We start from the raw sequence: 25,771 nt of genomic DNA, 5'->3' as shown, positions 1-25,771 counted from the left end.
TGATCAATAAAGGATAATATTCATCTATCCATCCTATTAATTTGTCCTTTCAACAACTTGATAAGAGGGAGCATCTGGGAAGCCCCAGGCGTTGCCAGCCCTGCTTCCCATGCAGTGAGAAAGATTGTATCTTTCTGGGACTGGAGATGCTGAGCTGTCGAGCAGCTCTGTTCTTCCCACGGCAAATTCTTACCTCCACCTTTTCCTGCCTCCTCCAAGACCTTGCTCCATCTCTCTTTTTTCAGTAAGCTAGCCAATGGGGCTTCTATAGACAATGATGATCTCCAAAATGAACTGAGTAGCATCAACATGATTAAAAGGGGTTTGAGCCGGGCGCGGTGGCTCACGCCTGTAATCCCAGCACTTTGGGAGGCCGAGGCGGGCGGATCACAAGGTCAGGAGATCGAGACCATGGTGAAACCCCGTCTCTACTAAAAATAGAAAAAATTAGCCGGGCGCAGTGGCGGGCGCCTGTAGTCCCAGCTACTCGGGAGGCTGAGGCAGGAGAATGGCGTGAACCCGGGAGGCGGAGCTTGCAGTGAGCAGAGATCCGGCCACTGCACTCCAGCCTGGGTGACAGAGCAAGACTCCGTCTCAAAAAAAAAAAAAAAAAAAAAAAGGGGGGGTTTGAATGGCAAGATAAGCAAATGCTAGAGAAATACTCATTGCACTTGGCATCTCCTGACCAAGAGTATGTTTGATAATATCTATTGATATGACTTGAGATGAGAGAACTGTTTTCCACTGTTTGTGAAATTTGACATCTCTTTGAGAAAATGAGTAGAGTGTCATGGAAGTATAAAAGGGTACATTTACATTTTATTTTATTTTATTTTTGGAAAGGGAGAAAAAGGTGAATTTCTCAGGTTACAGCTGTTATTAATTGAGCTCCTACTGCGGGCTGAACACTGTGCTCAGGACTTTGTATGCATTATCTTATTTACTCCTCACAAGGATCCTGTAAAATAGCATTTCACTACCATTTAGCACTAAGGAAACAGACTTGGGAATGTTGTCCAAGATTTCATAGCAAGTAAGCAATGGAACCAGTATATAGACACAGGGTTGACACTAGAATCACATCACTGCTCTGGGGCCAGTGAGCTCAATGTCCTTCTTGGGCAGGATTCTAGAACATTTAAGAGTCCTTTAGGAAAGATCAGGATCCTTATAAGTCAGCATAGATTCCTGAGAAGAAATCATATCAGAATAATATAATTTCCTTTTTTGACAGCATCGCTAAACTTCAAGGTCAGAGAAAATGCAGAGTTTGAATATTGTATCTTAGGATATTAGAAAAGTATTTAACAAGGTCTTTCATGATATCCTTGTAGACATTATGTAGTGTGACCTAGCTGGTGGTCCTGTTATGAGAGTGCAACAGTTATACTCAAATGTGCTTATATCAGTGAGAGTTTACTGGAAGAAACAGAAACTACTCTAGGTATTCCACACACAAAGAAATTTAAGTCAGAGATTATATTCATGTGTTCTCATATTGCTTTAAAGAACTGCGTGAGACTGGGTAATATATAAAGAAAAGGGGTATAATTTGCTCTTGGTTCTGCAGGCTGTACAGGAAGCGTGGCTGGGGAGGCCTCAGGAAACCTACAATCGTGGTGGAAGGGGAAGCTGGCACATCCTACGTGGCTGAACAGGAGAAAGAGCAAAGGGGGTGGTGCTATACCCTTTTAAACAACCAGATCTTGTGAGAACTCAACCACGAGACAGCACTAGGGAGATGGTGCTAAACCATTAGAAAACACCCCCAGCCGGGCGCGGTGGCTCAAGCCTGTAATCCCAGCACTTTGGGAGGCCGAGACGGGTAGATCACCAGGTCAGGAGATCGAGACCATCCTGGCTAACATGGTGAAACCCCGTCTCTACTAAAAAATACAAAAAACTAGCCGGGCGAGGTGGCGGGCGCCTGTAGTCCCAGCTACTCGGGAGGCTGAGGCAGGAGAATGGCGTGAACCCGGGAGGCGGAGCTTGTAGTGAGCTGCGATCCGGCCACTGCAGTCCAGCCTGGGCGACAGAGCAAGACTCCGTCTCAAAAAAAAAAAAGAAAAAAAAGAAACACCCCCATGATCCAGTCATCTCCCACCAGGCCCCCCTCCAGCATTGGGAATTAAAATTCAGTGTGAGAATTAGGTGGGGACATAGAGCCAAGCCATATTAGAGATGTAGATGTTAAGAAAATCAATGGAAAGGCTAGAGGAGAAGACTGTGTAGCATAGGCTTCAGGAGTGACTCCCACAACACCACAAAAGTGAGCATATAAGGAACAACTACTACTGCCACAATGAGGAATCGCAATCCAGAGGCTGCCACTGGCACTGTTGAGTTCAGTAATACAGATTGAAATCAACCGTCATTGCTATTTAGGGATTAGAAAGCTACTAAATATTACTGCAACCACTCCTCAGTACCTGTGAAACTGGTGACTAGATGCTAGAATGCTGCTGTAAATAATCAGGTCTCCATGACAGGGCTTGCAAGAAGGAAATAACTAAACTAGCAGACACATAGCTTCTGCTTGTTTTTTCCGCCCCCCAGTTGTGAAAGAGTGCACTTACCCAGAACTCTAGTTGCAAGGAATTCTGAGAAATGTGGTGCTCAGCTCTGTAGCCTCTATGATACAAAGGCTCACCAGAGGCACATGGCAGTGGTTGCTAAATTTCAGTCGACTACAGTGTTAAATAATAAATTGTTTACCAGAAGATTTCTCATTTTGTGATACAGAACCTCGGTCTCAAGCCCTGGCTAGCTCAAAATTTTTCATAGAAACTTGGATGAAGCTATAAGGTGGAAGGTCCATCAGAATTGCAAATAACATGAAGTGGAACAATAAAAATATGTTATAGGATAGAATGAGGATCCTAAAAGATCACCACAGGCTGGACCAGTGGGCTTGATTTACAAGATGAACCCTGCTCTTGGGTCCAAGTAACTAGCCTCACAAGTATGTATTATAACAGTCAGTCTTCAGAGATGCTGGTCTGAAGACTGGAGCAGGGCTTGGGCATCTCTGCTTTTAAAATATATTTTTTAAAATTTAAAAACTCTACAAGAGCTTCTGAGGTGCAGCTAGGACAGATAACCACTTTTTAGAACAAGGAAATAAACAGCTTCCCTCTGCTCTCAGGAGCCAGAACTCACCTGGAATATTGTGTTTAGAACTTACGGGAGTATTTAAGAAGGCTGGAGATACACGGGAGCATGTTGAACAGAGAGGCAGCTGGATGGTGATATAGGTGGAGACCATGTTGTGTTAAGAATGGGTGGAGAGGCCAGGCGTGGTGGCTCATGCCTGTAATCCCAGCACTTTGGGAGGCTGAGGCAGGCGGATCACCTGAGGTTGGGAGTTCGAGACCACCCTGACCAACATGGAGAAACCCTGTCTGTACTAAAAATACAAAATTAGCTGGATGTGGTGGTCTGTAATCGCAGCTGCTCTGGAGGCAGCTGCTCTGAAGGAGAATTGCTTGAACCTAGGAGGCGGAGGTTGCAGTGAGCTGGAGATTTGCACCATTGCACTCCAGCCTGGGAAACAAGAGCAAAACTCCATCTCAAAAAAAAAAAAAAGAATGGGTAAAGAGGCCGGGCGCCGTGGCTCACGCCTGTAATCCCAGCACTTTCGGAAGCCAAGGCAGGTAAGGTCAGGAGTTCGAGACCAGCCTGGCCAACATGGTGAAACCCCATCTCTACTAAAAATACAAAAATTAGCCGGGCATGGTGGCATATACCTGTAATCCCAGCTACCCAGGAGGCTGAGGCAGGAGAATCACTGGAACCCAGGAGGCAGAGGCTGCGGTGAGCCGAGATCGTGCCACTGCACTCCAGCCTGGGTGACAGAGCAAGACTCTGTCTCAGAAAAACAAAAAAAGAATGGGTGGAGAAATAACCGGTTATGTTTAGGTTGTATATTATTTACTTATATTAACCTTTCATAAATGTTTATCATTTCTTAAATACTGGGTTAAATAATATTTACTAAATATACATTTAAAAAATGTCTTACCTGTATATGCCTATAGTATTTATTGATTTTGAGAATTTCAGAGTTTATTTTGGACAGCACATATATGCAGTTTTACTTAAATAGTAGGAGAAAGCAAATGAAGTTCTGCTTTAGCTTTTTAGGAGTTACTCTGGTGACAGATACTAGATATTCAGCGGCAGTTTAGGAGAGATACCAAGAAGGGAAGGCTGACTCTGCTTCCTGGTTCATCCATTGTTCCTAGATAAAATTGTGAAGTGTGAGGCAATTTGTTTTGTTCTGAACATCTACTTCCATGCCGTATTCTTTGCTTAGTAATATCTTTCTCTCAGTTCTCATATCCTTTCCTTCCTTCCTTTTTCCCTCCAAAATCTGTTTTGGAAAAAGACCAGATACACAGGAATAAAATGCCTAATAATGTTTAATGTTCGTGAAATATATTTTCACCCAGAATCATACAGCCTTGAGCCAAAGGAGTAAATCACTAAGGATGGAATTTTAGATGCCAAGAAATAATTGGCAAGGGTAGGAGAATGTGTAGGGGAATTACTTTCCCACTTATCATGCTTTTATGAAACACTGGTGCATTCCTCTTTAACTTAGGCGGTTACTGTTGCCCGGGATATGACAATAAAGGTGACAACAATAAACTACAGGTCCCTCTTCCAGCCGGGTGCAAATACTCATCGTATTTTGGGCAACTAGAAATCATTCATTTTCCTTTCCAAAAGTACAAGGAAGCCAGGTAAGGTGTGGCTGCAGTGGTTTGGAGTTCCCTGTGGGCACTGAGTATAGTCTACTCTTCTGTGTGCTCTTGGTCCGTGGGATGTTTAACAAAGTATAACCCAGCTCAGACCTGCTGGTGTATGTATTTTGGTTGTAGGATCCCTCTTTTATTAGCACAAAACAAACACAAGGATGTAAATATTAGTCTTCCCTGTACAAATGAAAATCTCTTTCCTGTATAGGCCTTTGAAGAAAGCATTTTCATAGATACACACAGTGACCATTACAATATTCATTACTTGCACAGGAAATCCTTTTACTTAACTAAAATCTTGGGCTTCAATTTTTGTTTCCTTCTATTCTGCCTTCATTGGAGATTGAAAACAGCTGGTCACTATTTTCTGTGCAAAGAACCCTTCATAAATACTTGGATACTTATTAAGTTCTTCCTCAGACTTGACTTTTCTTAGCTGAATAATTTCAGTCTCTTTAACCTTTGTGCAGGTATTATTTTCTAAGCTTTTTAATCTCTTATGAATAGTCCGTGGACCTTCTCCATGTTATGTTTATCCTTCTTGGTTTTAAAATACAGTATGGTGAAGTTCAGAAAAAAACTGATGTCAGTAGCTTCTGTGTTAACATCCTGGTTTTTATATGTATTCACTATACTCTTGGCAACAAATTAAAGGACACATTTCCAAGGTCATTAATGAGGTGGAACCACCCACGTCTTAAAATATTTTTAGAAGAACAAATTAGGTAATCTTTATAAATCTCTTTGATGTTGACACATACTTTGCTGAAGTCATGATTGTTATTTTATTCTCTAAACTTGAATATCTTTGTCATAATCGTGGTAAGAAGTTAAAAATTAAATTATTTTGTTAAAGTATTTTTAAATATTACTTCATATATATTTACATTTTTATGAGGACTTTTGTTTAGAAGATGTGCAAATTAGGAAACTTAATGAATAATTGTGGGTGGACTGACATATTTTCTATGGTATTGTATTCCTCACAATTTGGTTTACTTGTTAATGTTTTGGGGATGCATGAAGGAGATGAAAAGCAACCTTTTTCTTTAAAATTTCTTATCCACAAAGAGAATGAATGATAGTTACTTTATTCTTTATTGCTAATAGGCTTTTAGTTCCATAAGCAACTAGTTGAAGGAATTGGGGCCAAAATTGAGGAACTAGGTAATTCTGAACATTAAAATTATTGTTAAAATAAAATGTTTTTGTAAGCTGGGGATCAGAATTCAGCTGCAGCTGGAGAAATTGATGTCAATTTTATGTGATTATTCTTTCTGTGCTTAAAAAAACTATTTGCCGTAGCAACCACATCACATATGACAGTGGTTACTATCTTGAGATTTCCTGCTTTATTTTCTCATTGAAGAGCCTAGTATTTTTTTTTTTAATAAATCATAAGTCAGAAACATCATCCTCTCTGTCCCACTTCTGTGAACATGTATCTCCCTGGAGACTCAGCTCCACATTGTGGCATGTGTTTCATATTGTGTCATTAAACATTACTGGGCAATTGCAGCTGCCCCCTCCCATTAACTTTTAAAACAAACCTAACCAGTTTTCCTCTTTAAAATTTTTTTAAAATTGTTTTTTAATATTTTATGTGTATGACAAAGAGATACTCTAAATGTTAATGCTAGGTTTTAAATTAAGCAATGGAAAATATTTAGAAGTGTAAGCACATACGTTTGAATAAAAAATTAAGTGTAAACATATCTTGGTTAATAGTATCTTGTTATCAAATCATCCAGAAAGAAAAATCTAACAGAATAGATTCCTCCTTTTATTTAAGTTGCTTTTTAAACTTTTGTTAACTCTCTGTAAGAATGTTTATTTTTATCTTAGGAATGGGTTATTTTTAAAATTTTTGAGTATGGAAGCCAAAAGGCACTTTGCCATAGGTTTTTTAGGTCAACCCGTAAAAAAACCTTTAAAACTATAAGTTATCTGAAACGTACTGATATTTAAACTACTCTGTATAATAGTGGACTTCAAGTTTGAAATTGGAATGTTTCTGCAGTAAAACTGAAGATTGCTGCTGCTTCTGCTTCTCCCTACATCCTCCATTTGGGAATAGAAATGTATCAGTTAAGGACTGAATTTGACTGTATGTACCAATAAACCCAAATAACAGTGGTTTAAACAAAATAAGATTAATTTCTTTTCTCATTTAACGAGAAATCCAGAAGCAGAGTATCCAGCACTGGCAGAGTGAGTTCATGATGTCATTAGAAATCCTTTCTGTGACACCATCTTTAGGATATTATGCTTGTTCTTCTGCCTGCAAAATAAATGCAGGATCTCTATCCATCAAGTCTGCATTCCAGGCAGTAGAAAAGAGCAAAAAACAGAAAGGATTGTGCCTGTATCAAGAAAACAGAGCTTTCCTAGAAACCCTTACTTGATTTTTTTTTTTTTTTTTTTTTTTTTGAGAGAAGGGTCTTACTTTGTCATCTAGAGTGGAAATGGTGGTGTGATCATAGCCCATAGCTTATTGCAGCTTCAAACTCCTGACCTCAAGCAATCCTCCTGCCTCAGCCTCCCAAAATGCTGGGATTAGAGGTATGAGCCACCGTACTTGGCCTAAACCCTTATTTTTATGTGTCATTAGCCAGAATTGTATTACATGGCCACTTTTTCCAACAAGATAGATACTTTCTCACCCCTAGTCAGGAAGCTAGGAATTATTGATATTAGGGAGGCAAATTTTTCACTTCAAGACACTACAACATTAATGGTGGCTCATGTGACTTCAGTTAGAAGCTCCTGATTGGGATGTTGTCAGGAGCACGCACAAGACTGTTGGGATTAGAAGAATAGATTCCTGGAATGAAATTTCCTAGTAATTTCCTTTCTTTATTTAATCAGCACCAAGGAGTAGTCTGCTTCTCCCCTTTCTGTTGCTACCACTTCTCTCTAATGAAACTGTTTCTTCTCTGACTCATTGCAGAAAAGAACACTGTCTTTCCTTCAGCCTTTTTCTTACTCTCCTCATCTTTATAGGAAATGCCTGGTCAGCCCATCTTTCTGTTTTGAAGGTTTTTATAGAAGATTAAAATTCCCCCCACTTTATTCCTCGTAGTGAAAAAAGCAACTTCTGAGATTTTATTTTTCTCCTTCTCCTTCCCAGTTTATGCTGCTACTCTTAATATGTAGATCATATTAGAATAGGTACTCTATAAATGTTAGTTTCTGGTAGGAAAATATTAGTTTTAAATTTACTCCAATAATGGTTTGGGTGAATTTTCTCAGATACAGAGGTCTGAAGTAAGAGTCAGTGGTATATCAAGAGAACCCTGTTTATTACAGTACTGGGGAGTTTGTAAAGATTCTGGGATGAAGAGTTCCTTATCTCCTAGTTGAGGAGAAAACAAAGAAGACCATAATGAGAGCCTCAGCAATGAAGCCAGTGCTGGATTAAAAAAAAAAAAAAAAATTAATGAAAGCAGTGTGGTTCTGGCTTGGTGTGGAGAGAGGAAGATGATCTGGGGAGGAACATAGGTCACAGAGTGCTGTTGTCTTCACTGAATTAGTAGTGCCACAATGCATGCTTTTTGTAGTTTCTATTGTTTTGTTTCATTTTTACCAAAGTACCTACAAATACTAAATTTACTTTTTATAGAATGCTATCTAGAAATATGCTTCAGTGAAACCTTTCCATTCATTATCAAATACAGTTGATAATGGTGGTTTAGGAGTTTCTTACTTTTCCAGCAATTCGTTTCTAAAGAAACCGTTTTTCCTCTCCTCCCTGATTCTGACTTTCCTTGACAAACTTGATAACCCTTATTATATTATACTGAATGTTAAAGTTTTCAGATGTATTTATGTGTGTGACACATTTTAAGACTTCTTGATGAAAACAGAACTTGCAACTAAATATATAATTCTATTACAGAATCAATCTTCCTTTTAAAAAGAAAAAGAAACGAAAAGAATATTGAGCAAAGAATTTCTTTAAGGGATTATCCGCCTTCTCCCAGCTTTATGGTTTGATTTACTACTTTGATTAGTTTATAAAAAAATATGCATAAGTTGAGCTACACTTGCAATTTTTTTAAATTTACAAAATGGGGCAGAAATGGAGAATAACAGGTTAAATTCCTAGACTCGATTTTCATTTAAGAGGTTACCATGGGAACCAAATTTCAATTCTGAATATAGAGAAATATGTCTTGTAATGATGAAGCCTAGAGACAAATCAAAGGTACTAAAAATCTGCTGAAAATGTTAATGGAATGTATGTGTCCTATCTAAACGTCAGTAATGTAACCCATCAGATTAACCAATTTCTATTTTTGTTGTTGATTTCAGGGAACAAAGTTGAAGATGAACACCATAAACGCAATGTCTTTATTTTTAGCATATTTATTGATCGTTGAAATATTACACCTTCTCTTCTATATATTTTGTTCATTTTTAACATTCCTGTAAAATCTGTTATGACAGGAAATCTAAAGGCAGCCTTTGCCATTATCTTGCTGAACTATCCCTAAGGAGTTTCATTTTCATGAACTTTGAATGTGAGATATGAGAGTGTTCTAAGTTCTAAAGGTTTACCACAAATATTGGTGTTTTATAGTATCTTAAATTTGATAGACTATCTCAGTATCTTTACAGTGGGTACCATTTGGGTCCCAGATGTCTTGTCACATTTATTTTCTAGCCATCTAAAACTGTAATTAGAGGACTGGTCCTTAGATAAACAGTTGTGTTGAGAGTCTTTTTCTATTTTTCCACTAATACATGCATATTCTGAAAATCAGGTTCTTTCTGACTCTACTGGGATAGATCATGCTATTATTACTTGCACCAACCTAATAATAATTGTAGTAGTCACAATACTTTCTCAAATACGTTATCAGCAGTGCACCAATGCTAGTAATGAAATACATATAGCTTCTACTAATTCAAAAGTAACGTTGAAAAACCATGTAACATGGCTCCTGCTCTTGTTGTTCATAGATATTGAATATCTAGGTAGACAGTCAAAAAAACATATTGATAGAGATAGCTGTGAAATTATTTAGGTAAAGGATTTGGAATTCTGCATTAGGGAACTTATGACTTAATGAAAAGTAAAGATGGAAACACATTTAAAAGACATAACTCAGCCAGGTGTGGTGGCCCACACCTGTGATCCCAGCACTTTGGGAGGCCAAAATGGGAGGATTGCTTGAGTCCAGGAGTTTGAAACCAGCCTAGGCAGCATAGTAAGACCTCATCTCTACAAAAAGTAAACAAAAATTAACCAAGTGTGGTGGTGCATGCCTGTAGTCCTAGCTACTCAGGAGGCTGAGGAGGATCGCTTGAGCCTGAGAGGTCGAGCCTTCAGTGGGCGGAGATCATGCCACTGCACTCCAGCCTGGGAGACAGAAGGAGAGACCCTGTCAGTCAAATCAGTCGGTCCACTCCCCCATCCATCCATACAACATATTCATAGGGTAAAAATAAAAATTACTTTTACCAATAATTATATTATTCACATGTTTACATTGTATCGTAATCATTCATTTAATCAGAGATTAGGCTCAACCATCAAAACAGCCACTAGAAAGTGAAAAAGACCTCTGGATAGATATTAAAAAATAAGATTACTTGCAAATAAAGATCTGCACATAGAGAAAAACTTAGTTATTTAAAAAAGAGTAAATAACACAAAACCACGTAATTAGCAGGATTTCTGAGATACATTTCTATACTCATGTTCATAGGAGCATTATTCAACAAAAGTGGAAAAACTAAAGTATTCATTGACAGACAATGGATAAGCAAAATGTAGTATATGCATAGAATTGAATGTTATTTATCCTTGAAAAGGTAGGAAATGTTGACACATGCCACAACATGAATGAACCTTGAGGTCATTATGTTAAGTGAAATAAGCCAATCATAAAAAAAAAAAAAAAGGAAAAAAAAAAACACTTTAATGGATTTCACTTATATGAAGTATCCAGAGTAGTAAGACTCATAAAAACAGAAAGTAAAATGGTGGTTGCTAGAGGTAGGGGAAAATGGCGAGGTGTTTATTGGGTACAAGAGTCTACATTTTGCAAGGTGAAAGTTCTGGAGATTGGTCACACAATACCTCATGCTACTGAACTGCACATTTTTAAATGGTTAAGATGGTAATTAAAAAATTTTTTTATTGTGGTAAAATACATATAACCTAAAATTCACCATCTTAACCATTTTTAACCATAAGCATACCTCATTATTGCTATTTGCTTTTTTGTGCTTCACAGACACTGTTTTTTATAGATTGAAGGTTTGTGGCAACCTTGTGTCAAGCAAGTCTGTTGGTGCTGTTTTTCCAACGTTATGTGCTCACTTTGTGTTTCTGTGTCATAGTTTGGTACTTTTCACAATATTTCAAACCTTTTTACCATTATTATATCTGTTACAGTAATCTGTGATCAGTGGTCTTTGGTGTTACTATTGTAATTGTTTTGGGACACAACAAACTGCCCCTATATAAGATGGCAAATTTAATTGATAATTGTAGTATGTGTTCTGACTGCCCCACCAGCAGGCCATTACCCTGTGTCTCTCCCTCTCCTCAGACCTCCCTGTTCTCTGAGACACCACAGTATTGAAATTAGGCCCATTGATAACCCTACAATGGCCTCTATGTGCTAAAGTGAAAGGAAGAGTTACACATCTCTCACTTTAAATCAAAAGCTAGAAATGATTAAACTTAGTGAGGAAGGCATATTGAAAGCTGAGACTGGGTGAAAGCTAGGCCTCTTGTACCAAACAGCCAAGTTGTGAATACAAAGAAAAAGTTATTAAAGGAAATTAAAAGTTCTACTCTAGTGAACACATGAATGATAAGAAAGTGAAACAGCCTTTCCCTTTCTGATATGGAAAAAGTTTGAGTGGTGTGGATAGAAGATTAAACCAGTCACAACATTTCCTTAAGCCAAAGACTAGTCCGGATCAAGGCTCTAATTCTGTTCAATTCTGTAAAGGCTGAAAGAGGTGAGGAAGCTGCAGAAGAAAAGTTTGAAGCTAGCATAGGTTGGTTCATGACATTTAAGGAAAGAAGCTATCTCCGTACCATAAAAGTACAAAGTGAAACAGCAAGTACTGGTGTAGAAGCTGCAGCAAGTTATCCAGAAGATGTAGCTAAGATAATTGATTAAGGTGGCTACACTAAACAACATAATTTCAATATAGAAGAAAAAGTCTTCTATTGGAAGATGTCATCTAAGACTTTCCTAGCTACAGAGGAGAAGTCAATGCCTGGCTTCTGAGCTTCAAAGGACAGGCTGGTGGTGGAGATTAAGTTAAAACCAATGTTCATTTACCATTTTGAAAATCCTAGGGCCCTTAAAAATTATGCTAATTCTGTTGTGCCTGTGTTCTGTAAATGGAATAATGAAGCCTGGATGGCAGCACATTTGTTTACACCATGGTTTGCTGAATATTTTAAGCCTACTGTTGAGACCTACTGCTGAGAAAAAAATACTATCTTTGGACTGTTACTGCTCAGTGAGAATGCACCTGGTCACCCAAGGGCTCTGATGGAAGTATGCAAGGAAATTAGTGTTGTTTTCATGCCTGCTATCACAACATCCATTTTGTAGCTCATAGATCCAGGAGTATTTTAGACTTTCAAGTCTTATTATTAAGAAATACATTTTATAAGGCAATATCTGCCATAAATAGTGATTGCTCTGATGGATCTGGGCCAAGTAAGTTGAAAACCTTCTGGAAAGGATTCACCATTCTTCATGTTATTAAGAACATTTGTGATTCATAGGAAGAGGTAAAAAGATCAGCATTAACAGGAGTTTGGAAGAAGTCCATTCCAACCGTCATGGATGATTTTAAGGGGTTAAAGACTTCAGTGGAGGAAGTAACTGCAAGTGTGATGGAAATAGTGAAAGAACTAGACTTGGAAGTACAACCTGAAGATGTGACTGAATCGCTGCAATCTCATTATTAAACTTGAAGCGATGAAGAGTTGCTTCTTGTGGATGAGCAAAGAAAGTGGTTTCTTGAGATAGAATCTACTCCTTGTGAAGATGCTGTGAACATTGTTGAAATGACAATAAAGGACTTAGAATTTTCCATAAACTTAGTTGATAAAGCAGTGGTAGAGTTTGAAAGGATTGACTACAATTTTGAAAGACGCTCTGCTGTGGGTAAAATGTTATGAAACAGCATCTCATGCTACAGAGAATTCTTTTGTGAAAGGAAGAGTTAACTGATACAGCAAACTTCACTGTGGTATTTAAGAAACGCTACAGCCACCCCAAACTGGACTTCTAAGCAGCACAGGTGCCTCTGCACTCTCTCGTTATTCTCCAGGGTTCTCCCACTGACACTCCAGTCAAATCTTAGCTGTTTATCTGGTGCCTTGGTCTTTTTTTGTTGAGAGTGGACTAGCACCAGGCCTCTCTTGTCAGCCATCTATCTGATGTCACTCCTAAACATAACTTTTAGAAAACCAAATACTGCATGTTCTCACTTACAAGTGGAAGCTAAATGTTGAGAACACATGGACACATCTGGGGAACAACATACACTGGGGCTTTTCAGAGAGTGGAGGCTGGGAGGAGGGAGAGGATCAGAAAAAACAACAAATGAGTACTAGGCTTGACACCTGGATGATGAAATAATCTGTACAACAAACCCCCATGACACAAGTTTACCTGTGTAACAAACCTGCACATATACCCCTGACCTTAAAAGTTAAAAAAAATTTTCTTTAAGAAAATTGACGTTGTGAAAGCAAGCAATCAAACAAACATAACTTTTATGTGCACTGGGAAACCAAAAAATTTATGTGACTTACATTATTGCGATACTCTCATTGCAGTGGTCTGGAACCAAACCTGCAATAACTGCAAAATATGCCTGCATCTAGTTCAGTGGTATTAATCTTAAGCACTTCCATAAAGTTGTGCAGCCATCACCACCATCAATTTCCATAACTCTTTTCATCTTGTAAAACTCAACCTCTGTACCCATTAAACACTAACTCCCCATTTCCCTCTCCTCTTATTCCCTAGTAACCACCATTCTGTTTTCTGTCTCTATGATGTTGACTACTCTAAGTACCTGACATAAGTGGAATCATACAGTATTTTGTTCTTTTGTTACTAGCTTACTTCACATAGCATAATGTCCTCAAGGTTCATCCATGTTGTAGCATGTGTCAGAATTTCCTTCCTCGCAATTTGCTTATCCATTCCTCTGCAAATGGGCACTTGGCTTGCTTCCATGTGTTAGCTATTATGAATAATGCTGCAGTAGACATGGGGATACAGATATCTCTTCAAGACCTGGCTTTCAATTCCAGATATATACCCAGAAGTAAGATGGTAAATTTTATCTTAAAAAAAATTTTTAAAACACATAAGGTGAAGTCAATAAAACCTTCGTTTTGATATGGCAAACCATTTTATTTTAAGGCAATGAGACAGAATTTTTTTAATGAATAAATATCACCATTACCACTCTCTCGTATCCTCACCTAAGCCGTCTCACCTAGGTTCCCAATCTGTCAAATAACGCACATAGAGATCCAAAAGTAGGGAGAAAGGAAAGAGGAGATAGGATGCTTACCTGTCAGTTCTGTCTCCCTCACCCCACCCTTTTGTTTTTTGAAGTTTGTTTAAGAATTCCAGACTCTCTGATTTGCCACATAAACTAGGCATCGATTTAGGCTTTCCTCATATTTTTAAAGACTAAAAATAAGTCTTAGCATGCATTCTTTTGACCAAAATGACCCTAAAGCTCATCCCAACTAACAGTGTTACTTAGTTGTCATAGTAGTAACTGTAGTTTTAAACTGTGCCAGGACTATTACAAATGCAATCTAGGTTGATCAGATGACAGTTATGAATATTATGTCTCTTTTTAGAGGAACAGTGAGACTAGAATGTCTCCATAGGCAAGTAAACAAGTTGGTGATGAATCTGAAACATATATCCTATGAAAGGAACTGGGGATGTTTTATATTAAAAATAGACAGCCAAGACAGGAGCCATTACCTCTGTCTTCAGATATTTGAGGGAGAATTATATGAAAGAGGAATTTATTTGGAACATGAGTGTAAATTACAGAAGGAAAGATTTCAATTTTACATTTTAAAAATACTTTTTGTAACTTACAGTTGCCCAGCAGGGCCCCTTGTGGGGAGGTGCACTCCCACCAAAAATTTTTAAGAAACTAGTTTACTGCCTGACCAACATGGAGAAACCCCATCTCTACTAAAAATACAAAATTAGCCAGGCATGGTGGCACGTGCCCGTAATCCCAGCTACTTGGGAGGCTGAGGCAGGAGAATTGCTTAAACTTAGGAGGCGGAGGTTGTGGTGAGCTGAGATCATGCCATTTCACTCCAGCCTGCACAACAAGAGCGAGACTCCATCTCAAAAAGAAAAAAGAAAGTAATTTACTTTCTATTTGGAGAATTATATGGGAAATGCCTTCTTGGTGGTCTCTGGGACATTTATTTGGAGCCCTGGGGCTTTAAGGAATCCAATTTGAAAACCACCAATCAAGACCAGTATAGCCAGATTAAAAATCTAGTTATTCCAAATATTTATTTCCTATTTAGTCATTCAGTATAAAAAATGAAGAGCCATTGAAAGATGCTGAGGAGAATGACATGGTTTGGTTCGTATTTAGAAAGGTCACCACGTTGACAATACGGAAATTAAAATCAAAACTGTGATATTGGAAGCAAGGAGACGAGTTTGGAGGCTGCTACAATGGCCTAAGCAAGAAATGATTAGAAGCTAAACTAAGACAGTTGCAATGATAAGTAGAGAAAAGGGGTTATGGTTAACTGTATTGAGAAGTAGAATTAAAAGACCTAATGATCAGTTTGCTGTGGTGGGAAGGGAGGAGTCTGAGTTAATTCTCAACTTTATTATTTTTGGGGATTGAGTAAATAAGGTTGACTCTAGTGGAGATAGAATATGTCAGGGGAGCTGTAGGTTTGAAGGGAAAGATCTTGAATTTAGTTTTAGAACTGGTAAATTAATTGACAGCTCACCTCAGATTAAGTTATCTAATAGCAAGCAAAGTTAGATATGGAACTTTGGAGCAAGGTCTGGGCTAGAGAAGTAGTGTTGGGAGACATGGATGTAAGTTTGGCAGGCGAAGCTGTGGGAGTCCAGCCAGGGGCAGAGGGAATCAGAAACACTGAGGAAGCAGTTTGATAGATATAAGAGGAAACTAAGTAAGTCCTTATAATTTCTTTTTTAATTTTTTAAAAGTGTGTGTGTATATATATATATATTTTTTTTTTTTTTTAATTTGAACAGGGTCTTGCTCTGTTGCCCAGGCTGAAGTGCAGTGGCACAATCATGACTCACTGCAGCCTTGACCTCCCAGGCTCAAGTGACCCTCCCAACCTCTGCCGCCGAAGTGGCTGGGACTACAGATAGGTGCCACCACACCTGGCTAATTTTTTGTATTTTTCATAGAGACAGAGTCTCGCTATGTTGTTCAGGCTGGTCTTGAGCTCCTGGGCTCAAGCATCCCTTCCACCTTAGCCTCCCAAAGTTCTGAGGTTACGGGCAATGCGCCACCATGCCTAGCCAAGTCCTCATAATTTCTTACAGCTGAAAATGTACGATAACAATAGCAATGCAGGCTTAAATGCAAAGAAAAAAAGTCCACTAAAAACACTTGAGTTTTTAAACTTTACTTTCTTTGAGAAATTTGAAATACAACTGAAATGATTTTTAATAAAATTACGGTAATGATTCTACTAGACTTCTGAAGTGTTTCTACAATCTAAACATTCCAGACCTTTGCCTAATCATCAGCTTAATTTTTATTTGGTCTGGGTATTTTTAAATTCTTATTTCACTTTGTTCTTTATGAAATTAATTTTGTTGGCCTTGAATCTGACCAGTGCAAATTTATTATATGGCTTCATAAAAAATCACACTTCAATGAAAATACTTCCTTAAATGTAAGAACTTATACCTTCCTTATGTTCTTTGTTTACCTAAGGAAATGCAACCTCACCACAAGTACAAAGACCATCTTTCATGGACTACTTTGATAAGCAAGACTTCAAGAATAAGAGTCACGAAAACTGTAATCAGAACATGCATGAACCCTTCCCTTTGTCCAAAAACGTTTTTCCTGATAACTGGAAAGTTCCTCAAGATGGAGACTTTGACTTTGTAAGTACATTTTAATCCTTCCATTTATGTTTTCTCCTTCTATATTTTACCATCAAATTGAGAAGCGTAGTTCATATGTATGTGAACTGTGTGTATGTATATACAATTATAGACCATATGTTAATATTCATTTTACAGCCATATACGTGGGTAGAGGAATTGTGAAGCTGTAGCTTGCTTATAGAAATGTACTTGCAGAAAATACTTTTTTATAGTTAAATAAATCATAGCTCAAATTTAGACAAATATTCAGGACTCCTTAAAACTAAAATGACAACTATTTTGAAAGATGTTTTCAATAATGCAAATATGAGATACTTCTGACAGTCAGTAAACTCAGTTGCCAAAATTAATGATGCAAAGGTATTTATGACATAGTTTGAGAATTTGCTTCAATTTTGAAAGTATATAAGTTGGTTTCTATTTGGATAAGTGTTAATTCCACTTGGTTTCTCAGAAATAATAGTCCTATTCTGTACCTAGGAGCATATAAACTTCCATATAAAACTGCCTTATCGCCTATTTTGTTACATTTTTTCTTTATTTATTCTACCCTGGTTCTTCTTACTTCTTTTAAAGAATGCATAAAATACAGGTAAATTATTTTAAAGTAACTGTTTCCAGAACTTGAGAGAGTAAATTCTCAAAATGAGTTATTTAATGGAGTGAAAATTTTGTGGAGTAAATTTTTACTTAAGAACATTTTAAATAATAATGTTACTTTTGCATATTGTTCTAGAAGATTTTTTTTCCAAACAAAATAACTTTATAATCCTTTGTAGTTTTATTAATAAATGTATGTATACGTAAATACAATTTTAGATATATGTAAATATATACATTTTTTAAATTTAAGAATTTTTAAGTAATATTAAACCATTTTGCTTAGACAACATGACTCCAAATGCTTTGCAATTATAAATATTTTAAGTACTTTTTTCCTCAATATTGTGATTGAGTTTTTAAATAATCAGAGAATAAAGTTTCAAAATCTGTCCCCAATAAATTTAGTACTAATTGCTAGCAAATATTAGCAGTATAATTCACAGGTTAGCCTGCAAACATCATTGCAATGTCTACTTAATATTTTTTTCAATATCATAGTAAGCAATTAGAAAAATAAAATCAGTATGTCTTTAGTCGTAATAAGATTTCATTTTAAGCTATCTACTTTTTAAAAATTATGAATTATTTAGAATGCTGACATTTAAGCTTTAAATTATTCATGAATATAATGAATAATGTAGAGTATTTAACCTCAAAGAGTTCTGTCTTGTGTCAGTTGGAATAAATCTTTTTTTTTTTTTTTTGGCATAAATTTAAAAGTTTTTTAAATTTACAAGTGCCGTTTTTTAAATTTACATGGATATAGTGCATCGTGGTGAAGTCTGGGCTTTTAGTGTAACCATTACCCAAATAATATGCTTTGTACCCTTTAGGTAATTTCTCATCCCTGACTCCCTTCTTGCCGTCTCACCCTTCCAACTTTCCATTGTCTATTATTCCACACTCTGTGTTCCTGTGTACACATTAGTTAGCTCCTACTTATACATGAGAACATGTAGTATTTGACTTTGCTGTTTCTGTTTCACTTAAGATAATAGCCTCCAGTTCCATCCATGTTGCTTCAACAGATAAGATTTTATTCTTTTTTATGGCTGAATAGTGTGGAATACATCTTAATGGTCTCTGAGAAACAGTTTGAAATGAGCTACAAAGTAATGAATAAATTATCACGGTTAAAAAATGGCAAATAAAATGATTTAATTTTGCTTCAGTTAATCTTTCTACCACCCCAAAATTTAATGACTTAAAATAACAACTATTTTACTTTCATCAAAACCACAATTTTGTGGGTTAATAGTTTGTCTAGGTTTATCTAAGTGTGTCTTCTGCTGGGCTCACCTGGGGTTTCTTAAGTGACTGCGGTCATCTACTGGCTTGAATGGGGCTGAACAGTCTCTCTAAAGTTACTTCACAAATGTGTTGGCAATTGTGCTGACTATTGACTAGGTCATATGATCTCATCAGGTAAGCCTGGGGTTTTTACATGGCCATAGTAGCCTTCCAAGAAGGTGAAAACAAGGTTGTAAGGCCTCTTGACGTCAACTTAGAATCTGCACAGTGTCCATTGATAATAGCATCAAAAAGAATGAGATACTTAAGAATAACCAAGTAGGTAAAAGACTTGTACACTGAAAACTGCAAAAATATGGGTGAAAGAAATTAGACATCAATACATGAAAAGACATATTCATAGATCATAAGCTTTAATATTGTTAGGATGTTTATATTGCCTAAACCGATCTACAGATTCATTGTTATCTCTGTCAAAATCCTAATGATATTTTTTGCAAAAGTAGAAAAAACTCATCCTAAAATTCATATGGATTCTCAAGGGACCCTAATTAGTCAAAACAATCTTGAAAAAGAAAAACAAAATTGAAGATCTCATATTTCCTGATTTCAAAACTTACTACCAAGCTATTGAAATCAAAACAGTGTGGTACTGTCAGAAAGACACATGTAGACCAATGGAATAGAGAGCTGAGAAGTAAACTTTTCACATCTATGGTCAAATGATTTTCGACAAGGGTCCTAAGACCATTCATTGGGGGTAAAGAAGAGGCATATCAATGAATCGTGCTGGGAAAACTGGATATCCACATGCAAAAGAATGAAGTTGGAGTCTTACTTTACACCATATACAAAAATTAGTTCAAAATGGGCCAAAGATCTTACAGTAAGAACTAAAACTAAAAAATTACTAGGAAATACATATGAGAAAAACTTCATGACTTTGGATTTGGCAGTGATTTCTAGGCTATGACACTAAAAACAAGTAACAAAAAAATAGATAAATTGGACTACATCAAAATGGAAAACTTGAGTTCATCACAAGACACTATCAACAGAGTGGAGGGCCACCAATGGAATGATAGAAAACATTTATAAATCATATATGTGATAAGAGGTTAATATTCATAATGTATAATGAACTCCTACAACTCAACAGCAACAAAAAAACCCCAAACAATCCATTTCAGAAATGAGCAAAGGGGCTGGGCATGGTGGCTCATGCCTGTAATCCCAGCACTTTGGGAGGCTGAGGTGGGTAGATCACCTGAGGTCAGCAGTTCGAGACCAGCCTGACCAACAAGGTGAAACCCCACCTGTACTAAAAATACAAAATTAGCTAGGACGTGGTGACACATGCCTGTAATCCCAGCTACTTGGGAGGCTGAGGCAGGAGAATCACTTGAACCCAGGAGACGGTGGTTGCAATGAGCCGAGATCCCGCCATTGCACTCCAGCCTGGGCGACAGAGCAAGACTCTGTCTCAGAAAAAAAAAAAAGGGAAGGGGGGCAAATGACTTAAATAGATATTCTTCCAAAGAAGATAAACATGGCTAATAAGTACGTGAAAAGCTTCAATAATTATCATTAATCATTAGAGAAAGGCATATCAAAACCACAATTAGATACTACACACCCATTCAAATGACTATTATCAAAAAACAAACAGAGAAAATAACAAGTGTTGCGGAAGATGTAGAGAAATTGGAACCTTTCCTTGTGCACCTGCTGGTGGAAGTATGTTGTAGTCACTATGGAAAGCAATATGGTGGCTCCTCAAAAAAAACTAATACAGGGTTATCATATAATCCAGCAATTCTACCTCTAGGTATGTACCAAAGAATTGAAAGCAGGGTCTCAAAGAGATAGTTGTACACCCATTTGCATGGCAGCGTTATTCATAATGACAAAAAGGTAGAAGCAACCCAAGTGTCCATTGATGGATGAAAGGATTAAAAAAAAATGTTGTAATACATGAAATGGAATATTTTTCAGCCTCAGGAAAGAAATTGTGCAATATGCTACAACATGGATGAGCACTGAAGACATTATGCTAAGTGAAATAAGCCAGGTCACAAAAGGACAAATGCTATATCATTCTACTTATATGAGTTACCTATAATAGTCAAATTCATCGAGATGGAAAATAAAATGTTGGTTCTCACGGGCAGGAAATAGGGAGTTACTGTTTAATAGGTACACAGTTTCCGTTTTGCAAGACAAAAATCGTTCCAAAAGTGGATGATAGTGATGCTTGTATGAAAGTGTGAGTGTAAATAATGCCACTTAACTGAACACTTGAAAATGGTTAATTGCATAAAAAATGCATAAGAGAAGAGGGGAAAGAATTTGCACAGTGTCACTGTTGTCATAGTCGGTTGTCAAAATCTGTCAGAAGTCTAGTCCTAACTCAAAGGATATGGAAATAAATTTCCCCTCATGATGGAAGGAACAGCAAAGTCACGTGGCAAAGAGTGCTGTGAGATGGAAGGAATTATTACAGTACACTTTGCAGACAATCTAATAGAAAGGGTGTTAATTAAAACTCAATAGAAATTAGAATGTTGAATTTAGGAAATGAGAGTTCATTAATGATTTTGATAATGACCATTGCAGTACTCTACTTTCAGATTTTTCACATACACACAATTTTTGACATGTAGCCTTCTACTGTCTGTCTTAGACTCATTTTAGTTTTGTGAATCTATTTTTCCAGTGGCTAACTCCTGAAAGTAAACTTTTGGAAACACTTTTAGCCCCTCATAGGTTTTGTAGTCATTCTATCTGGAAATTCCAAAATTTGTTAGAAAACATTAAGCTAATTTAACAAATATTTTACTTTCTGCTTTGGATTGTGCTAGGCACTGTGGGTAAAAATAAATTATACTGATGTATTAAGAAGACAAGGTATGAATTAATGAAGTGGTAAGTTGTAATCCAGAACAGTAACTCAGACATTGCCATGTGGTTTTGAATAAGAGGGAGATTTGGTGAAGGCTGGAGTTGTATATGAAATTATAATGTGGAAGAGGACTTTGTCTAAGCATTGATAAATGTATAGCAGAAAGAGAGAAGGTAGGCACTACAAGGAATGATGTGTAATAAAAAGCTTAGCAATAGGAAAGTATAATGTATATTGGGTGGCAATGAAGTAGAAACCTTCAAGTCCATGGTAGTTAATTTGGAAAAATATGAGAGATAAAATAGAAAAGTAGATCCAGATCAGAGGGTGGAAGCTTGCAAGGTTACAGAGTCTGAATGTTTATTTAATAGACAATGGAAAGCCACTGAAGGTTTTAAGTTGGAGGATGACATGATGAAAAGTATCTTAAGAATATTAATATTGAAGATAGCATGAAGGATTGATAGGAAGAGACTCAGGGTAGGGGAAATCGGTTATGTGGCACAAGCTTAAAATAATATAGGAATAAAATTGAAATGAAAAACAAGAATGAGGAGGAAAGATTAATTAACAGAAATAGTTGACATACTAGATTGAAGAGTACTATTTTGATTAGTTAAGGTGAGGAACCAAATGATAAATGGTGACAGTAACAAAAAATAAAATAAAATAAAATAAAGGAAAATGTTCTCACAGGAGGAAAGGTATATCAAGAGATCATATGACTGGATCCAATTTTTGCAGAGTTATTTATTTTTGACTTATATAGGGCAGACAGCCTTAAAAAGGGAATTGTGGGAGGGATGGAGTGACTAGAACAGTTCTTCTTTTCTCAACATTTATTACACCTGTCAACTGGAACTGCTCAACCCTCTCATCACTTTGAGGAAAGTGGAAAATGTTTGTAATCGCCACTGAGGGGAATGGAAATGGAAATAAATAAGATATGAATAAAGGAAGCATTGCCAGGAGATGAATAAAGAATTGCCAAGAGTAGTAGTGAGTATGGCAAAAGACAAGGAAAAGTGTGTATAAGAGGGGCAAAGAGAGAGTAGTTAAAAGAAGCAGCATAGGTGGAGCACAGTGTAAGTGATTAGGTGGACTGCTTTTCTCACAAAATGGGGAAATGGACTAAAAGCAGAGATACCAGCTGTTAATGAGGGAAATCTGATCTTATTCATGCCCTCATCTGTTAGTTACAGAATGTTAAAAAAATGTGACTCTAATATTAAAGTGTAAATCATACTAAGGTTTATGTGTTTATCTTCCCTCTTCATGATGCATCTCGAGGCCGCCTTCTAGAAGAGAACTGTATTTTATGTAGTTCCTAAGTCTGTCTGATAGAAGTTGCTTAAAATAAGCCAAAGTTGCTTTGACCATATTTTCAGGACAAAGAAGGCTTCATCCTTCTGCCTTGAGGAAAATGGGTTCTAAGAGAAAAAAAAAAGAAATGAAAGAGAACACTTTATTGTCTTTTGAGGTACTCAGAGCAGATTTCTAAAGGACAAAACTTATTCAGAAAGGCACCTGCTAGACAGATGTGCAAGGTAGGAAGCATTCCTTGTCTTAAAGCCTGTATGCAATAGAATTTGTGTACTTCCTTTTAAATTGTTAGCATTTGTCTTTGGGATTTTCTGTGGATTGTTTCATGTTATGTTCCTGAATGTAAGGAGATGAGAAAAGAATTTATGATGTCACCAAATTGGGGATTATTGTAGAAAGATAGGAAATAAAATATATTTGGGCTAACTGAATTATTTTTAACCCTACCAGAAAAAAGTTATGTTTAGGATGTGCCTATGCAGATTTCTAAAACAAATGTAAAAGGCAAATCTGTTTATTATAGCACTAGTCTAATGTTTCAGTTTTTGTTAGAATTATTTCCAAACAGCCTTAGCATCCAGATTGTTTAGTGTTAAATAGAGAGCATGTAGATAGTGTTTTGAAGAAATTACAGTATCGTATTTAAATAGATATATTTTGGGTAACATAAAGATTTTGGAATAAGAACAAAAACTTCAAAAGCCATCTGTTAACCCACTACATTGGTTCCAAATTTTAAAAAAGAAAGAAATTGGATTGACAATAATTACTAGTATAAAAGAAATTAGGTAAATCAACCATTTTTGGTTTTGACTCATACTGAATTGTAAGTTAACATTTCTTAATTACTCTGATTCTTAAATATTTATCCAGTTGGCGGTGTCCTTTTGAGCTAAGGGACACAAGAATCCACCAGGGCCACACTGAAGAAAAAGTCTCAAAAATTGTGGCAGAGAAAGGAAAAAAAACTAACTTTGTTCTCCAAGTATAAAGTTGTCTGGGGCTTTCCTAGTTTTGCCACAGTCCTACCTTTGATGCCTGCAAGTGAGTGTGATTACAGGGAAACAAAACAAAAGTCACTGTTGGAAAATGCAGAAAACAGTAAAAGGTTGGCAGAGAAAGTACCAGCCCTGCTGCTGGAGCTGCCCATGGACATTTTAGGAATCTTCACTTGTTCTGGAGAAATGTTTCTTTCTCAGGGTCTTTTCACCCTCCTCTATAGCCAGCAGCTGTGAAGGAGTGATAAAGAAACTGGAGTAGCCCCAGAAAAAGAGCAGCAGGGCCACCCCTTTAGTAAGCCCTCAGCAACACAGACCCTCTAGACAGCTTAAGGTAAAAACTTAAGCCAGCAGCATCTACCAGTTTTTCATTTGTTTGTTTTACCAGTATAGCAGCATGTTATCTGCTTTGTCTGTTTAAATGCAGGTAATGTTTCTGGTTTTAAAAGCTATTAGCTATAGTTTTCCTTGTAGTATACTCCTTAGTCAAAGAACTGCTTGTTCTCTACAGTCCTTAGTTCTGTGGACTGAGGAAACCACTTCAGTTGAGTGAAGTATTTAAGCATATTGTCATCGATTAGCTTTGCATTAATTAAATGATTATTGTCAAGTATTTCCAGATGTTTGCTAGAGTATTAACAAAGTATGAAAAGATAACTATAGATATTTCAGATTTATTTCTTCTAAGGTAAAGAAGAAATAAACACACAAAATCCCAAATGTTCCAGTGTATAGCTTTGGATAAGAGTTTATGATTACAGGTGTACATGTGGCATGAACTCAAGTGTATGTGGCACATTGTGCTTTCACTACTCAGTCATTCCTTGTAGAGCCAACAGGAAATTAAAATTAATGAGAAGCCTGCACTTTGAAACAGTTGCAGAATTCTTGACTATTTCAGTCCTTTGCCAGCTCACGAAATCTGTGCTGGCAGTCATATCCAACAGATGGTGTGGCGTGTGCACAGTTGTGTCATGTGATTGTCTAGGTCCATGTAGAATTTTTATGAGGTTTTGACCATCAGTCTGCTGAGGCATTTAAGATAGTCATAACCTTTGTCTTGAAAGGAAGGTGACCTGCTTCGAAGATAAGTGTTTATGTGCAAGTAGAAAATAATAATTTAGTCACTGGGCAAGTAAACTAGATTTAGTTGATTCTGTGGTAAAGGCAACAAAGATTTTAGTGTCTCTGAACTGCTACACTGGTTTTTAAATTTTTTTTGTTTAGTAGAATTTAATCCCCTTGGCTACCTGAGGTAGAATGAGCGTTTCACTTTCTTATTCCTAAAGGTGATGTTTAAGGCTTCCGTAATTTCTGGAATTTTTATTTGGTGGTTGTGTCTAGGCAAAGTCTACTGAAACATTAAGCTAATTCTGCTTCTTTAGGTAATTAATACCTTAAGTTAAAACTCATTATATCATCATTTCCCTTACAAATTTAAGTGAGCAGGCCTGTACTTATTGGATTAATTAAGATAGAAAGCACAGGTGCAGTATGTGGTTTCTTGTCAGCATGTTGTAATTTATTAAGATGTTTAAAGCACATGGCAAAAGAAAAATGGCTTACAAAAAGGGTTCCAAGAAGCACAAACTCTCCTCATAGTAGTTTGCTCTTTTTAAAATGTCATTTATTTAGAAAATTACGTTGAAAAATTGACTACTCTACATTTTAAAACAAGATATTGTACTCCAAGCATATGTTGTAGCTAATGTTGATGTCTGAGGAAGTTATTTTGACTATGTGGGCTTTCTATTCATAACCCAATTTTGGATG

At 36.8% G+C, this 25,771-nt stretch overlaps 1 protein-coding gene across 3 annotated transcripts in view; it reads left to right on the top strand.

The window, feature by feature from the left end:
* The window catches only part of STK3 (serine/threonine kinase 3), a 466,952-nt gene that overhangs the window by 373,276 nt on the left and 67,905 nt on the right, over positions 1-25,771 (top strand). For all 3 annotated transcript variants that reach the window (XM_025393760.1, XM_025393762.1, XM_025393761.1), the window contains one exon: positions 16,743-16,918. In XM_025393760.1, coding sequence (XP_025249545.1) covers positions 16,743-16,918 — 176 coding nt within the window. The remainder of the gene's footprint in view (positions 1-16,742; positions 16,919-25,771) is intronic.

The sequence above is a fragment of the Theropithecus gelada genome, chromosome 8 (assembly GCF_003255815.1).
Source record: "Theropithecus gelada isolate Dixy chromosome 8, Tgel_1.0, whole genome shotgun sequence".
NCBI lineage: Eukaryota > Metazoa > Chordata > Mammalia > Primates > Cercopithecidae > Theropithecus > Theropithecus gelada.
The sequence above is the reverse complement of the archived record's forward strand: the minus strand, read 5'-3'. Positions and strand labels throughout refer to the sequence as shown.